Below are 17,016 nucleotides of genomic sequence, written 5' to 3' on the forward strand. Positions count from 1 at the left end.
AAGAGCAGGCTAGCATCAGATTGCCTGAAAACATCATAGACTCTCTTCAAATGCAAGAAACTCTACAAAACCTCAGGGAGACGGATCCTGTGGTGTACCTGCAGTTTCTGGAACGCCAGGCTGAGCGAGAAGAGCGCAGGGCTGAGCGAGAGGCGGCAGAACGGCAGGCTGAGAGGGAGGCTGATCGTCGGCACGAATTGGAGATGGCTAGGCTCCAGCAGCAGCGACAGGCTCAGAACCTCGGATCCCTAGAGCACAGGGATGCCTCTCTGCCAGTGATCCCAGCAGCCAAATTTCCAGTTATGGAAAAGGACAGTGACATTGACGTGTATCTACTGTCGTTTGTACCATCTGCCCCCAGCACAATGGGCCCGGTACCTGACACCAGGGCTACGAGGCAAGGCCCTGGATGCTTATGTCGAACTGTCAGAAGAACAGTGCGACGATTATGCGGCCCTAAAAGCTGCAATCATCCAAAAGTTTCAGCTAACCCCGGAAGTGTACCGGAAGCGTTTTAGGTCCTTGCAAAAGGGGCCTGGGGACTCATACATGGATGTGGTAGGTCGCTTACGTACCACATTCCGGCAGTGGACTAAAGGCTTGGAAGCCGATTCTTTTGAATCCCTGGAAGATCTTATGATTGCAGATCAACTTTTGCACATCTGTCCTACAGACGTCAGACAGTTTGTGCTGGAGCGAAAGCCAGCCTCTGCCAAAGCAGCAGCAGAACTGGCAGATACCTATATCCACTCTCGGGTATCTGACCATGGCAAGGCTCCTCTGAATGGCTGGAAAGGAGGGAAATCGCACACGGCAACCCCTCCTATGCCTACCAAACAAGTTCCTCAGCAGCCGGAACCTGCAACTCCTGGAGCCAAGGCCTTCCTAACGGACAAACGCAAATGCTACAACTGTGGGGGAGCCGGACATCTCAGGGCGCAGTGCCCTGAGCAGAAGAAGACGACATCACCTGGCCATCCGGCTAGCAACCCTTCCGCTGTGCTGCTCGTCAGTGGGAAACCTCCCGGAACCAATGCCAACTTGCAGCCAGTCATCGTAGGCCACCGGACTGTAACAGGCTTTCGTGACACCGGAGCTGAAGTCACATTGGTCAGACCAGAGGTTATAGAAGAAACAGACATCATCCCAGAGAAGTTCCTTACCCTCACCGGAGTTGGGGGGACCCGTTCCTGTGTACCCCGTGCCTATGTTTTTATTGATTGGGGTGCCGGAAGTGGGATGAGAGAGGTGGGTGTCTCGGAGGAGATCCCCACTGCAGTGTTGTTGGGTTCTGATTTAGGTACCCTGGTTTCATACTATGCCCCTGCTAAAAGCACCCCAGATGCTCCCACGGATCTCTCCGGACCTCCCAAGGTACTGTTTACAGATGTTGGGGTAATATCTGGGCAACCTGTAGATGGACAGAGGGAGGGGGAGGGTGGAGTGGAAGTGCAAGGTCCTCCTTCTTCAGAGACAGGAGAGGAGGCCCCCTTGCCAGTGAAGGTAACTGATGTATGTTCCAATGATGCTGAACTGATAAAGGTTAAATGTGATGATAATGATGATGATGATAATGATGATGATAATGCATTGCCAGTACTGGTGGTCACTCGCAGTGCTGCAAAGGCAGCCGAGGTGCAGGCCCTGGTCGCAGAACAGCAGGAGGAGGTCTCTGGGCCCTCTCCCTGTTCTGACCCAGTGGACTCCACCTCTGTTGAGCCTCAGCAGCTGTCCATGTTTGCCACAGGACTGCTGGCTGGGACCTGTTGTTCCGCCTTTGAAACAGCACTGCAGACAGACCAAACACTAGCACAGCTCAGGAGTCTAGCTGATCGCCCCCCTGCAGAGAATGACAAACAAAAGGTCTATTGGGACAAAGGTAAACTGTACAGAGAAAATATGCCTGCAGAGGGGAATGAGGCTGACCTAGGTAGCAGGCAGCTGGTTGTACCCAGTCAATTTAGGGGACAGCTGCTAAAAGTGGCTCATGAGATTCCCCTCGCAGGGCACTTGGGGATCACTAAGACCCGAGGGCGGTTGATACATAACTTTTATTGGCCTACAATGCTCGCTGACATAGCTGACTACTGTCGGTCCTGTGTTACCTGCCAGCGAGTTGGCAAGGCAGGGGATGTACACAGGGCTCCGCTAAAACCTTTGCCTGTGATTGACGAACCTTTTAAGAGGGTGGCAGTGGATATCATTGGGCCTTTGGCCATCCCTAGCAGTTCAGGCAAACGTTTTATCCTTACAGTTGTCGACTATGCCACGCGTTATCCGGAGGCGGTGGCTCTCTCCTGCGTCCGGGCAGACAAGGTCGCTGATGCTCTGCTGGGAATCTTCACAAGAGTGGGATTCCCGGCTGAGCTCATTAGCGATCAAGGCCCTCAGTTTGTGTCCGACTTGATGCAAGCTCTCTGTCGGAAAATACAGATGACGCATATCATGGCCAGTCCTTATCACCCACAAACGAACGGTTTGTGCGAGCGTTTCAATGGAACTTTGAAACAAATGTTGTGCACCTTTGTGCACTCCCAGGGTAAGGACTGGGAACGGTATCTGCCTCATCTGCTGTTTGCTTACAGAGAGGTGCCTCAGGAGTCCACAGGCTTTTCGCCATTTGAACTTTTGTACGGACGGAGGGTAAGAGGACCGCTGGACCTAATCCGTGAGAACTGGGAGGGCAAGATTGCCGACTCAAAGGTCTCGGTTGTGGATTATGTCCTAAAATTCAGAGATAAAATGGAGACGCTGGTGGAAATGGTACGGGAGAACATGACCCAGGCCCAGACTAGGCAGAAAGAGTGGTATGACCGTAACGCTAGGGAGCGGACCTATGACATTGGTCAGAAGGTGTATGTTCTGCTTCCCCTGCGGCAGAACAAGCTCCAAGCCGCATGGGAAGGCCCGTACACCATCACCCAGCGTCTGAATGATGTCACCTACTTGGTCAGGTTGGGAGAAGGGCGTAGACGGCAGAAGGCCATTCATGTTAACATGATCAAAGCCCATCATGAGCGCACGGCCTATGTCATGCCGGTCTGCAGCAGGCCAGAGCCCGAGGAGGCTGATCCACTTCTGGACCTGCTAGCAGACACCAGGGAGGTAGACTCAGAACTCCTGATAAACTCCAATCTTACCCCCACCCAGGTACCTGGACTGAAGCGAGTGCTGGCAGTACATGGTAGCAGGTTTACGGGAAAGCCTGGGAGGACACACCTCGCTGTCCACCAGGTGGACACCGGGGCACATCCCCCCATTAAACAGTCGGCCTATCGCGTCTCCCTGGAGGTGCTGGCCGACATGAAAAGGGAGGTGGAGGAAATGCTGCAGCTGGGGGTGATTCAGAAGTCCCACAGTGCCTGGGCGTCCCCAGTAGTCTTGGTCCCCAAAAAGGACCAGACGACCAGGTTCTGTGTGGACTACCGGAAACTGAATGCCATCACTACTGCAGATGCCTACCCTATGCCCCGGATTGATGAGTTGTTAGATAGGCTGGCGGCCGCCCGTTATATAACAATCATGGATCTGAGCAGGGGGTACTGGCAAATTCCTCTGGCCCCTGAGGCTCGGGAAAAGTCGGCCTTCATCACCCCATTCGGATTGTTCGAGTTTACCGTCATGCCGTTTGGGATGAAGAATGCCCCAGCTACCTTCCAGAGAGTCATGAATGACTTACTGGAGGGGCTGGAAACCTTTGCCGTAGCCTACTTGGATGACATCGCCGTGTTCAGCCCTACCTGGGAAGAACACCTGGTGCACCTGTCACAGGTCCTAGACCACCTGACAGCCGCCAATCTGACTGTCAAACCCAGTAAGTGTCAGATTGGCATGACTGATGTGCAGTACTTGGGACACCAGGTAGGAGGAGGTACCCTGAAACCCGAGACAGGGAAGGTTGAGGCCATCCTGGCCTGGCCTACCCCTCAAACCAAAAAGCAGGTTATGTCTTTCTTGGGGACCGCTGGCTACTATAGGAAATTTGTATGTAACTATAGTAGCCTGGCCAAACCTCTGACTGACCTAACCAAAAAGAAACTGCCCAAGGTGGTGTCTTGGACACCAGAATGTGAGCAGGCATTTCAGGCCTTGAAGGGGGCGCTGGCCAGCGCACCTGTGCTGCAGGCTCCAGACTTCACCCGCCGTTTCCTTGTGCAGACGGATGCCTCTGCCTTTGGATTGGGTGCAGTCCTGAGCCAGGTGGACGAGGCCGGAGAGGAGCATCCCATCCTCTACCTGAGCAGGAAGCTGCTTCCCAGGGAAGTAGCATATGCCACGATCGAAAAGGAGTGTCTTGCGATCGTGTGGGCTCTCCAGAAGTTACAAACGTACCTTTATGGACGGCACTTCACTGTGATCACAGATCACAATCCCTTGAGCTGGCTAAATCGTGTTGCTGGGGAGAATGGCAAACTACTTCGGTGGAGCCTAATTCTTCAGCAATACGATTTCACCATCCAGCATAAGAAAGGCAGCGCCCATGGCAATGCTGATGGGCTGTCACGACAAGCCGAGCCCGCAGGAGTCGGTTGCGTCAGGAGGGAAATTGTAGTTCCCTCCCATGCAACCACCTAAGGGGGGAGGTGTAACGATATCACGTATGGGACATGAAAAGCTGTAGCTAGCTGCCATCTTGTGTGGAAGTAGCCATGACAGTTTTGAGAACCATGTAACCTCACAGAGAACTCTGAACTCCGTCTTCCCCACCTTAGGAATTCAAAGCTTTTTAAGTTCAACAGAAAAGGTTATCTCAACAGAGAAAACAGTTCAGGCCTGTCGTAAAACTGTCACCCTCCCCATTCAGAGACCAAACAGGCCTAGGTCGTAAAGTCTTCTGAATACACCTCATAAGAATAAGTATGAAATTTCAGCATGTTTCATAACTTCTGACTTAGTAATAGCACAGACATAATCTGGACATATTTAGCTTCCTCAGATAATAGGGAACGTTTCAAGTCCAGACACCCCTATGTCAGGTCATATGGGAAACCCCTGGGACCACTTATTCCTCCAAAGCAGGCTATACGTTATAGATATGGCATGTTTAGACTTGTTTTGAAGGAAATCTCAAGTTGAATAATAATATGGATATTTGGAGTCTGTAAACCCTACAGATGCAGATATATGAACATGTATTACAAAATGTACCTGGGACGTGGTCATGAGTGTAGACACCTCCCAGCAACCAACCCCTACACCAGCTGACCAGATGATTGGTTACTGGTCGCTGTCAACACCCCTTTTGATTTGACAGAAAAGAGGAGATGCCAAGACAATGGTCAGTTCTCCTTTTACCATCCAAGAAGTAACATCTGCCAAGTCGAGAACCGATTACCTAGCTCATCGATCGAACTCTGATCAACCCTCGGACATTAATTGCAAGTATTCTCTCTTCCCAATTCTACCTTATTGCTTTGTGGCTGTATATTGTCTTTATATTTTGAAACATCTTTCTTCTGTAAATATTTTATTTGCATCAACCTTGGCCTTTTCATAATAAACCCTTATGTTGAAAAGTGTTAACCTTGTCTCTAAAGCTCTTAATGCAAGCTATAAACGAACCTGCCTCTTGAAGGGCGCTACTGTTGTAGAGTAAGACTCTGAGCAGATCTGTCTGTAGTGGCAGTGTGTGTGTCAGACGCTTATTCTAAAATTATAATTGGTATTGCAAAATTACGAGTCTCCCCCGGCTCGGTCTTTTAAACGGGGGTGGTGGCAGTTAAAGGGTTAATTGTGTAATTAGCCCAGTGACAATCACTCTCAGGCTGCTCGCACCTAGATTGTGGTCCCGCAAGCTGGAAAATCTTTGTGCTGGGCGCAGCTGAGAGTGGCATTGTTACGTAAGTGACAGCGTGGTGTGAGGTTGGCCGGTCCTTTGTCGCGAGTTAGCGAGGAGGGCAGGGATCTGACACCCGCGTTCGTCACACATGGTACCTGTATATTTTTTTTTAACCTAACCCTGCTTTAAACTTTTCCACAACTTTATCCCTGACCTGTCTGGTGTGTTCCTTGGCCTTCATGATGCTGTTTGTTCACTAAGGTTCTCTAACAAACCTCTGAGGGCTTCACAGAACAGCTGTATTTATACTGAGATTAAATTACACACAGGTGGACTCTATGTACTAATTAGGTGACTTCCGACGGCAATTGGTTACAGTAGATTTTAGTTAGGGGTATCAACAGCCAAATTTTCCATACCCAATAGAGAGGATTAGAGTACAACGAAGAGAGAGAGAAGGGTAATGCAAAGCTGAAGGGAACGGAACAATGAAAATAGATAAGATAAGGTTTGGGCTTTCCTGCCCTTGTTCCCCCACCCACTTCCTTTCCTTCCTATCACCTTGTCCAGTGCACTCCATCTATTCATCCCACTGAGAGTACGGAGAAAGCACACTAACTGGAAGTCCAAGGAGACCACACTTTATCATATTTCCAAGGACAACTCCTGTTTATATAGGTAATCTTATACATAGGTGGGGCCACATCTGCCATGTCCTCCCAGGAAAACACCCCAGGGGGAGTAGACAAGGTCCACTTTACCAAGATTTCTTTTTTGTATAATACAAAAGATAGGAGATCTGTAATTTAGCATGGTGAGAGCGTTGGTCATCCTCGTGAATACCTAGTAGGGCTAAGCCTAAGACCCCATACATACTATTAGATTTTCTGCAGTTTTTTGTCTTCAGATTTACCAAAACCATGTATTGCAAGGGCCTGCCTGATTGCATACAAATTGAAACTCTTAAGATTTGACCTTAAGAGTTTTGATATTATATGGTTTTGGTAAATATGGTTTTGGTACATCTGAAGACAATTATCTGCATAAAATCTAATAGTGTGTATGGGGCTTTATTCCAGGGAGGTAGCGACAACTGAAACCTGAGATTATTCTCTGTAAAAATATAGGATCAATATGATACAATGAGAGGGCATTCTCAAAACATGAAAGTATGATCCTGGGTGCAATGGACTCCAGGGGCAACTAGGGTCTCGATCTAGGTACATTCTGTGGAGTCTCAAAGGAGTGTAATATACACCGTGTAAAAAAATGAAATTAATTATGAATATGAATAATGCTGATGATCTTATTGCTTTGATCCCGCAACAGTCCGGCAAAACAATCTACCAAGCTCCACACCATTTCTACAAATTGGAGGATTTAAAGCGATCAGCGCTACACCTGGAGAAAACATTAGCCTGATGTGTAAATTCCACACGGATCCCTCCATGGAGCTGACCATGTTAGACATACGCTGGTCCAAGGACGGTGTCCCCATTTGGGTCTTCAACAAAGACTCCCAGGAGGACATAGCCAGGTTGGAAGAACTTTCTAGAGGAAACGCAAGCTTGAAGTTGACTTCCGTCCAGACGACAGACAGCGGGAAGTACACCTGTACTATCAGATACCGCTCAATGGAGCGTCGCTTACTCACTATTGTTACTGTGAAAGGTAGGTGTTAGCTCCTCTTATTAAGGTCAGTTTATTCAAAACTGAGTAGAGTCATTCACAAGTTTCTCTCACATAGAGCCTAGCGGGAGAGATGTTCCTCCTGTTACATTCTCAACAATATAAATAAAATTAAACAATCCAGCAGGGATGATGGGACCCCTCATAATGGGCACAGCAGATGTACAGGCTTAGGAACTCAGTACAGGGATGGTGGGAACCCCTCATAAGGGGTACTGCGGGTGTGCAGGTCCAGAAACTCAGCACAGGGATGGTGGGAACACCTCATAATGGACACAGCAAGAGTGCAAACCTGGGAACTCAGCACAGGGATGGTGGCGACCTTTCATAATGGGCATAGCAGGTGCACAGACCCAGGAACTCAGCACATGGATGGTGGTAACCCCTCATAAAGGGCACAGCAGGTGTACAGACCTGGGAACTCAGCACAAGGATGGTGGGAACCCGTAATAAGGGGTACAGCAGGTGTACAGACTTGAGAACCCAGCACAGGGATGGTGGGAACCCCTCATAAGGGGTACAGCATGTATGCAGATGCAGAAACTCAAGACAGGGATAAGGGAACCCCTCATAATGGGCATAGGAGTTGTACAGACTTAGAAACTGAGCAGAGGGATGGTGGAAACCCTCATAATGGACGCAGCAGGCATTCAGACCTGGGAACACAGCACAGGAATGCTGGAAACCTCAAATAAAGGGTACAGCAGGTAAGCAGACCCAAGAACTCAGGTTCTAACTTTTCTTAACTACATTCACAATGAAAATAAAAATGGCAGAGGTTCCACTTTAACCACATCAACACCACCATATAGAAAAAATGCCTGAGAGGTAGCTTTCTTTTCTTTCATAAACGGCACTGCAGAAAACACACACGGGTCAGTGTGCCATTTCAAAGTATGTCTGTGCCTTTTCATCTCTGTGATGGCCAATCACATTGATCACAAATGTAAACACTTATATTTAGAAGCCCTTCCCTTCCTCCAGGCATGGACTGGCCATCGGGACTACTGGGAGTTTTCTGGTGGGCCGATGGCTCAGTGGGCCGGTTTCAGCAGTCGCCTAATTTGCCTGTTGTATTGGAGGTCCACGGCGATCTACCCGTCAATCGCCGACAGCTGGTGCCTGACGGGTAGATCGAGATGCATGCAGAGTAGTCCAGGAAGCATGTGTAATAAGTTCTCTCTCCGCTGCTCCCCGGCCGCCCTTCCTCTCTTCATGTTTATCCCCATTTGCTTATGACATCATCTGGGATGGACGAGAAGAGAGGACTGGCCGCCGGGGAGCAGCGTGACATGAGAGAGAACATATTACAGATGCTTCCTGCGCTACTCTGCATGCTGGTTGGTAAACGCTGTGCCCTGATGTTCCCCAATGTGCGCCGATGTGCCCCAATGTGCTCCAATATGCCCTGATGTGCCCCAATGTGCTTTAATGTGCCTCAATGTGCTTTAATGTGCCCTGATGTGCCCCAATATGCCCTGATGTGCTATGTGCCCCGATGTGCTTTAATGTGCCCTGATGTGCCCCAATATGCCCTGATGTGCCCCAATGTGCCCTGATGTGCTTTAATGTGCCCCAAAATGCCCTGATGTGCCCCAATATGCCCAAATGTGTTATGTGCCCTGATGTGCCCCATGCCCTGATGTGCCCTGGTGTGCCCCGTGCCCTGATGTGCTATGTGCCCTGTGCCCTGATGTGCCCCATGCCCTGATGTGCCCTGGTGTGCCCCGTGCCCTGATGTGCTATGTGCCCCGTGCCCTGATGTACCCCATGTCCTGATGTGCCCCATGTCCTGATGTGTCATGTGCCCCGATGTGCTATGTGCCCTGATGTGCCCCATGCCCTGATGTGCTATGTGCCTTGTGCCCTGATGTCCCGTGCCCTGATGTCCTGTGCCCTGATGTCCTCTGCCCCGGTGTGCTGTGCCTCAATGTCATGTGCCCTGCTGTGCCCTGTACCCTGGTGTTCTGTGCCCTGTACGCTGATGTGCTGTGCCCTGATGTGCACTGTACCCTGATGTGCTGTGACCTGTATCCTGATGTGCTGTGCCCTGATGTGCCCTGTGTCCTGATGTGCTGTGCCCTGATGTGCTGTGCCCTGTGCCCTGATGTGCCGTGCCCTGATGTGCCCTGTGCCCTGATGTGCCATGCTCTGTGCCCTGATGTGCTGTGCCCTGTGCCCTGATGTGCAGTGCCCTGATGTGCCGTGCCCTGTGCCCTGATGTACCGTGCTCTGTGCCCCGGTGTGCTGGGCTCTGTACCGTGCCCTGATGTGCTGTGCCCTGATGTGCCGTGCCCTGATGTGCTGTGCCCTGTACCCTGTTGTGCCGTGCTCTGTGCCCTGATGTGCTGGGCTCTGTACCGTGCCCTGATGTGCTGGGCTCTGTACCGTTCCCTGATGTACATTTTTGTCCTAGTCCAGTCTTTCACTCATGGTTAGTGTTTGACTGAAGCCATTTATTATCAGTCAACTGTGTTTACTCTTTTTAAATCATAATGGCAACAGAAACTACCCAAATGACTCTGATCAAAAGTTTACATACCCCAGTTCTTAATATTGTGTATTGCCTCATTTAATATCAATGACAGCTTGAAGTCTTTTGTGGTATTTGTGGATGAGGCTCTTTATCTTCTCAGATGGTAAAGTTGCCCATTCCTCATGGCAAAAATCCTCCAGTTCCTGTAAATTCTTGGGCTGTCTTGCATGAACTGCATGTTTGAAATCTCCCCAGAGTGTCTCAATGATATTGAGGTCAGGAGACTGAGATGGCCACTCCAGAACCTTCACTTTATTCTTCTATAGCCAATGACAGGTCGAGTTGGCCTTGTGTTTTGGATCATTGTCATGTTGGAATGTCCAAGTACGTCCCATGCGCATCTTCCTGGCTGATGAATGCAAATGTTCCTCCAGTATTTTTTTATATCATACTGCGTTCATCTTGCCATAAATTTTGACCAAATGTCCAGTGTCTTTGTAGCTCACACATCCCCAAAACATCAGCGATTCACAGTAGGAATGGTGTACCTTTCATCATAGGCCTTGTTGACTCCTCTCCAAATGTAGTGTTTATGGTTGTGGCCAAAAAGCTCAATTTTGGTCTCATCACTCCAAGTGACTTTGTGCCAGAAGGTTTGAGGCTTTGTGCTGTTTGGCGTATTGTAAGCAGGATACTTTGTGGCATTTGCATGGTAATGGCTTTCTTCTGGCGACTCGACCATGCAGCCCATCTTTCTTCAAGTACCTCCTTATTGTGCATCTTGAAATAGCCACACCACATGTTTTCAGAGAGTCCTGTATTTCACCTGAAGTTATTTGTGGGTTTTTCTTTGCATCCAAAACAATTTTCCTGGCAGTTGTGGCTGAAATTTTAGTTGGTCTACCTGACCGTGGTTTGGTTTCAACAGAACACTTAATTTTCCACTTCTTGATTAGAGTTTCAACACTGCTGATTGGCATTCTCAATTCCTTGGATATCTTTTTAGATCCCTTTCCTTTGACAATTCTTTTGCTTTCCCCATGCCTCAGAATCCAGAAACGTCAGTACAGCACTGGATGAAAAATGCAAGGGTCTGTCAGGAGTCCAGAAACTCAATGACCTTTTATACACACACACTATACACACACATAGAAGGAGGCTTTTTTTTATGTGCGGGGGAGCGGCTTTCTTGCTGCCCCCCTCCAAAGTGCCACCCTAGACCTGGGCCTTGTTGGGCTAGGCCAAGATACAGCGTTGTCACAGTCCACTCCTACATGAAATTCTTCATCACAGTCGACCCCTACATGAAAGTCTCCATCACAGTCCACTCCTACATGAAAGTCTTCATCACAGTCCACTCCTACATGAAAGCCTCCATCACAGTCCACTCCTATATGAAAGCCTCCATCACAGTTCACCCCTACATGAAAGTCTTCATCACAGTCCACTCCTACATAAAAGTCTTCATTACAGTCCACTCCTACATGAAAGTCTTCATCACAGTCCACTCCTACATGAAAGTCACCATCACAGTCCACTTCTACATTAAAGACCTCTAGCCTATACACCCCCCCTTCTATCATGAATCCCATAGACCAGTCCATACATAACTAATTTGCTTATTATTTCTTTGTACAGAAATGCCAGCCTCTCCAAGAAAATATGTTTCAGAAACAACAATCGGCAGCACCGATAAATACAGGAAAGAAAAAGTTGGGATGGTTTTCGGAGTGGTAGTCGTTGCCAACTTCCTGGTCTTTTTCATCTACTTATTTATTGCACTTTAATTTTATTTTATCCACAATGCTATACAGCTGGTGTTGTTTTGGAATTAGAGCAGAATTGCAATACAGGAGTTTACGTTTACGTTGCCTCAACCTGTAGAGTGTCAGACCCATGGCCTGTGTTCATCACCAGCATTTTCATTCATGACAAGTGGCTGGTGAAGTTAGCTTCAAAATCACAGATCATTCCTCTTTACAGCCAGGAGCGCACCGTTTTGTCTTCTTCTAGGTGACAGACCTCATTGCTGTACGACGCGGCTTTGTTTAAAAAAATTAAGTCACGTCAGACCTCACAGTTTGTTTGTTTTTTGACAAAAAGTGGCTAAGTAAGCCTAGCAGCTTAAGGGTCGTTAGCTCGAATCCCAACCATGACACTACCTGCTTGGAGTTTGCATGTTCTCCCTGTGCCTGTGTGGGTTTCCTACAACACTCCAAAGACATGCTGGTAGGCAGGGCTTTTTTGAGGACAATAAGTGCAGGTACTCCCCCTTTCCGATGCCCCCTTTGACTCTTGGACCTTACCCACCTCTGAGCACTGTCCCTTGGTTCTACCCTCTGCCCACCTCCCAGTATCACCTAGTTTAGAGAAAAAAGAACCAAGTATCATTTTGTGATGTTAAGTAATTTGTATGGAATTTGTTAATGATAACAAGAAAAACAGTAAAATAGATCACCTGCATCCCCGCAGCAACAATAGATCCACCACAAAAACAATAGAATCCCATCTGCAACAATAGATCACCCAGCAGCCAGGAACAACAGATCCCTCCCTTAAAAGTAAATCTCTTCCAGCAACAACTGGCCCCCTGCAACAAAATACCCCCACAGCAACAATAGCTCACCACCAGCAACAATAGCTCTCTCAGCAGCCAGGAGCAATAGATCCCTCCTTCAACAGTAGATCCCTCCGGGCATCAATTACCCCCCCCCCCCAGCAACATAAGACCCCCTTAACAACAATAGATCGCTTCCTTAACAATAGATGTTCCCAGCAACAATAAATCCCCCAGCAGGCCACCACCAACAGACTCTCCAGCACACCCCAGCACCCCTTGTCATTGCATAGATTTATATTTCAATATTTTTTATTGAAAAAAAAAAGAAATACATTTCAGTGTAAACAGACAAATCAATAAATAAAAGTCGATTTCTCAGATGGTCAACTTAGCAATACAGATGTACAGAAAATACGGTCAACATGCATATCTATCCTTTACCATTATCATAGAACGCAAAATGTACGATATGTATCTAAATACCAATGGGACTGAGTGATATTTTCCCCCCCATGATGCGGAACCCCGCCACATACTGTGAATGGCAGAGACCTGGAATCACAGGGAATTCTGGTTGTGAACCTCCGAGACTATCCCGGGGTCCACTAATGAGCAAGGTCCCATGGGCAATCATCTGTATTGTACATATGAGAACCAGAAGAAGGAAGTAAGAAAGAAAAGAGAAGAGGGGAAGGAAAGGAAGAAAAGAAAAAAAAAGGGGGAGGGGAGAAGAAGGAGAGGGTCAATCCGGAGTTCCCTACGGAGTTGAGATACAACCGATCTGCGGATCCCACACCGTGTTAAATTTTTTATTATTACAGAGTATATAGGTGAGTTTCTCATTAATCATGATCCAGTTGAGTTTACTTCTAACCTGGTCAATAGGGATTGTCGACTGTCTCCAATGCCTAGCAATCGTAATTCTCGCTGCCAACAATATATAGGTGATCAACTTTACTGATTTTTTGGGAGTTTCATCAGATAGTTTGTGGAAAAGAGCGGCCTCTGGAGATCTGTGAATGTTTACCCCAGTTACCGAATTTATTAGATTGAAAATCCTAATCCAGAACCTAGTTAGGAGGGGACACTGCCACCACATATGGAGTATCGTCCCCAGCTGTCTGCATTGTCGGAAACAATTTTAGTAAAGTGGAAGGATGCATTTTAGCTACCCTAGTAGGTACCAGGTACCAACGCAGGAGTGTTTTGTAGTCATTGCAAACACTTAATGCTGGAGGTGCCAGAACTGCGTTCCCCTTGAAAAAATGGTAAATTGGCCCTAATATGTGTATGTATGAACGTGAGTTAGGGACCTTAGATTGTAAGCTCCTTGAGTATAAAACGCTGCGTATTAAATAACCGCTACATAAGTACCTGTAATAAATAATAATGAATTATCGTATTCATGAACAAAGTATCTCAGCGCTGCCAACTGATGCAACACAATCAATAATATTCCGCCTTGGCAAGGCAATCGAAATTGAGTCGATCGGAATCGATCGGAAGGGATGTTATGGCTATTCAACCGTTTGCCGGTTTGATTGTTTTGATCAAATCACACATCGATTGGATAGAAAAAATATATAGCCACAATTACAGGTATCTAACAAAATGCTAAAAATTCTAAAATAGCAAGCTACAGATACATAGTAGGTTCAATCTTGCATACTGAATGTATGTTAGTTTTTGATTTCAGAATTTAATTATTCTTCATTGCAGTGACTGGGGTCTGTCACAATTATAAAAAAAAAAAAAAAAATCACCAAAACAAAATAAAAACAAAAACAAAACACAAAGAAATCACTTACCAATCTCGCAATTCCTTGCTGTTCTCAAAAGTATTCTACAAAATGCCACAAATTCTGAAACAACAACCACTGCTACAGCTACATGACTATGGGAGAGCCTCAGAATTCTGACTTTTAATCTCAGAATTCTGACTTTCAAACTCAGTATTCTGACTTTTAAACTCAGAATTTAGTAAAAAGAATTTTTTTAAACTTTTTAACTAAATTTTTAGATTTTTTTTTCCAAACAGAATTCTGTAAAAAAAAAAAAAAAAAAACATTTTGTCTTACATACATGACAGGTCTATTCTTGCATACTGACTGATTGATCTTAGAATTACATTTTTCTTTATTAAATTTTGCATTCACTGGGGGTCTGTCACAATTAGCAATAAAAAAGAAAAAAAAAATCACAAAAAAAAAAATTACATACCAGTCATGCAAATCCTTGCTGGTCTTAAAAGTATGCCATGATATGCCACAAACTCTAAAGAAATAAGCTTTGACACAGCTACATGGCAGCTCCATTCTTGCATACCAGATGAGTGCAAGTTTTTGATTTCAGACTTTAATTATTCTTCATTGCAGTGACTGGGGTCTGTCACAATTATAAAAAAAAAATCACAAAAACAAAAACAAAAAAAAATCATTAAATCTACGTACCAGTCATGCAAATCCTTGCTGGTCTTAAAAGTATTCTACAAAATGCCACAAATTCTAAAACAACAACCATTGCTACAGCTACATGGCAGGTCTGTTCTTGCATACTAACTGTTTTTGATTTTAGGATTACATTTTTATTTATTGCATTTTGCACACAGTGGGGGTCTGTCACAATTAGCAATAAAAAGAAAAAAAAAATCACAAAAAAAAAAAAAATCATCTACTAATCATGCAAATCCGTGCTAGTCTTAAAAGTAAAAGTATCTTAAAAGTATGCCAGGATATGCCACAAACTCTAAAAAATAACTCCATTCTTGCATACTGGATGTAAGCAAGGTTTTGATTTTATGTTCTTTATTGTATTCAATAATTAGCAAAAAAAAAATCACATACCAATAATTAGCCAATCATTGGTGAATCCCCATTCACTTGACAAGGGGGATCATTTTTGCCGCATCATGGCCGCGACATGTGTATACCGTCATACGGCTGCCTTTGCAAGCTTGAGTGAAGAGGGTGATAAAAATGCAGCTCAACCATGCAGCTCAACCACCTGTTTTTACCAGACCTCCACACAGGTCTTCACCTTTTTAAATATTACAATATGATTCTTGATTAATTTTCCCCAGATGTCAGTTTCTAGTGCTATCATTCTTTCCATTTGACGCTGCTTATTAGGCCTCATGCACGCTGAAGGTTATGAAAACGCCAGTAGTGTTAGCTTTAGAAAGCTGTAGCTGTAGAATAAGTTTTGCAGCGTTTTTGTAGTAGCCTTTGCGTTTTTTAGAGATTTTTAGCAAAACTATACTCCCACAAAAACGTATGGCTCAAAAAACACTCATAAACGCAGAATAGCCGCGTTTTTCTGCATTTTTCAAAGTTATGCCCCGTACACACGATAGGATTTTCCGACAACAGATGTTTGATGGGAGCTTGTTGTCAGAAGTTCCGACCGTGCGTAGGCTCCATCAGACATTTTCCATCGGAATTTCCGACAAACTAAATTTGAGATCTGGATCTCAAATTTTCCGCCAACTAAATCCGATGTCGGAAATTCCGATCGTGTGTACACAATTCCTACGCACAAAATTCCACGCATGCTCGGAATCAAGCAGAAGAGCCGCACTGGCTATTGAACTCCATTTTTCTCGGCTCGTCGTAACGTGTTGTACGTCACCGCGTTCTTGGCGATCGGACTTTCCGACAACATTTGTGTGACCGTGTGTATGCAAGACAAGTTTGAGCCAAAATCCTAGGATTTTGTTGTCGGAAAATCCTATCATGTGTACGCAGCATTAGAGTGTTTTTACAGCTGAAAACTCCTCTTTAAACCCACTAGTTCTGGGGGGGGGGTTCAGCCAGAAAACGCCCCTGCCAAAAAACGCTGATAACAGCCTGTGTGTGCATGGACACATAGGATAACATGTGCAGGGGAGTTTACTGGCTGCAGAAAAAAATGCCTGAAGCCAAAAACAGCCGCTGTAAAAAGGTCAGTATGCATGAGGCCAAAGACTCTAATCACCTCTAGGTGGCTGTGTTTTTTTTTCCTTTTTTTTTTTAGAAGTCAAGTTTTTATGTTTTATAGTAACAAAAATTTTGTTGAATGGTAAAAATATAGAAAAATATAGAAAAAAATTAAGTAAAGCATGCAAACAAATATAAAAACAAGAGCGTTTGTGTGTATTTATTAAAAGATTATAAATTGTCGTATGTATTGGATATTTCGTAAGTGAATGGTGAAGAATTAAAAGAAAAAACGTAATTAAAAAAAATTTGTAAAAATAATGACTACAATAAAATTGTGCCTTTGTGATAAAAGTGTTTAATTCTTATTGAGTATTGACTCTATTTGAATAATTGATTAGTTGAAATTTTTTTTGAATAATTGATAAGGGGAACTTCTAGCAGTTGGATGGGTTATGAAGAAATGACAGTCCAAAGGTTGTTGGTCATCATTCCTGGGGGTAAAGCAGTTTTAGGGGCACTCAATGTTAGGGCCATACTGAGAAATCATGTTGCCTCTAGGCACACCTAAATTATCAAGCTCTGGGAGAATCAGAAA

At 45.7% G+C, this 17,016-nt stretch overlaps 1 protein-coding gene across 1 annotated transcript in view; it reads left to right on the plus strand.

The window, feature by feature from the left end:
* The window catches only part of LOC141148524 (uncharacterized), a 41,548-nt gene extending 24,773 nt beyond the window's left edge, over positions 1–16,775 (plus strand). The window contains exons 5-6 of the mRNA XM_073636064.1: positions 7,109–7,450; positions 11,583–16,775. Coding sequence (XP_073492165.1) covers positions 7,109–7,450; positions 11,583–11,731 — 491 coding nt within the window. The 3' untranslated portion in view covers positions 11,732–16,775. The remainder of the gene's footprint in view (positions 1–7,108; positions 7,451–11,582) is intronic.
* The last annotated feature ends 241 nt before the right edge of the window (positions 16,776–17,016 follow it).

The sequence above is a fragment of the Aquarana catesbeiana genome, linkage group LG06, assembly GCF_042186555.1.
Source record: "Aquarana catesbeiana isolate 2022-GZ linkage group LG06, ASM4218655v1, whole genome shotgun sequence".
Lineage (NCBI taxonomy): Eukaryota > Metazoa > Chordata > Amphibia > Anura > Ranidae > Aquarana > Aquarana catesbeiana.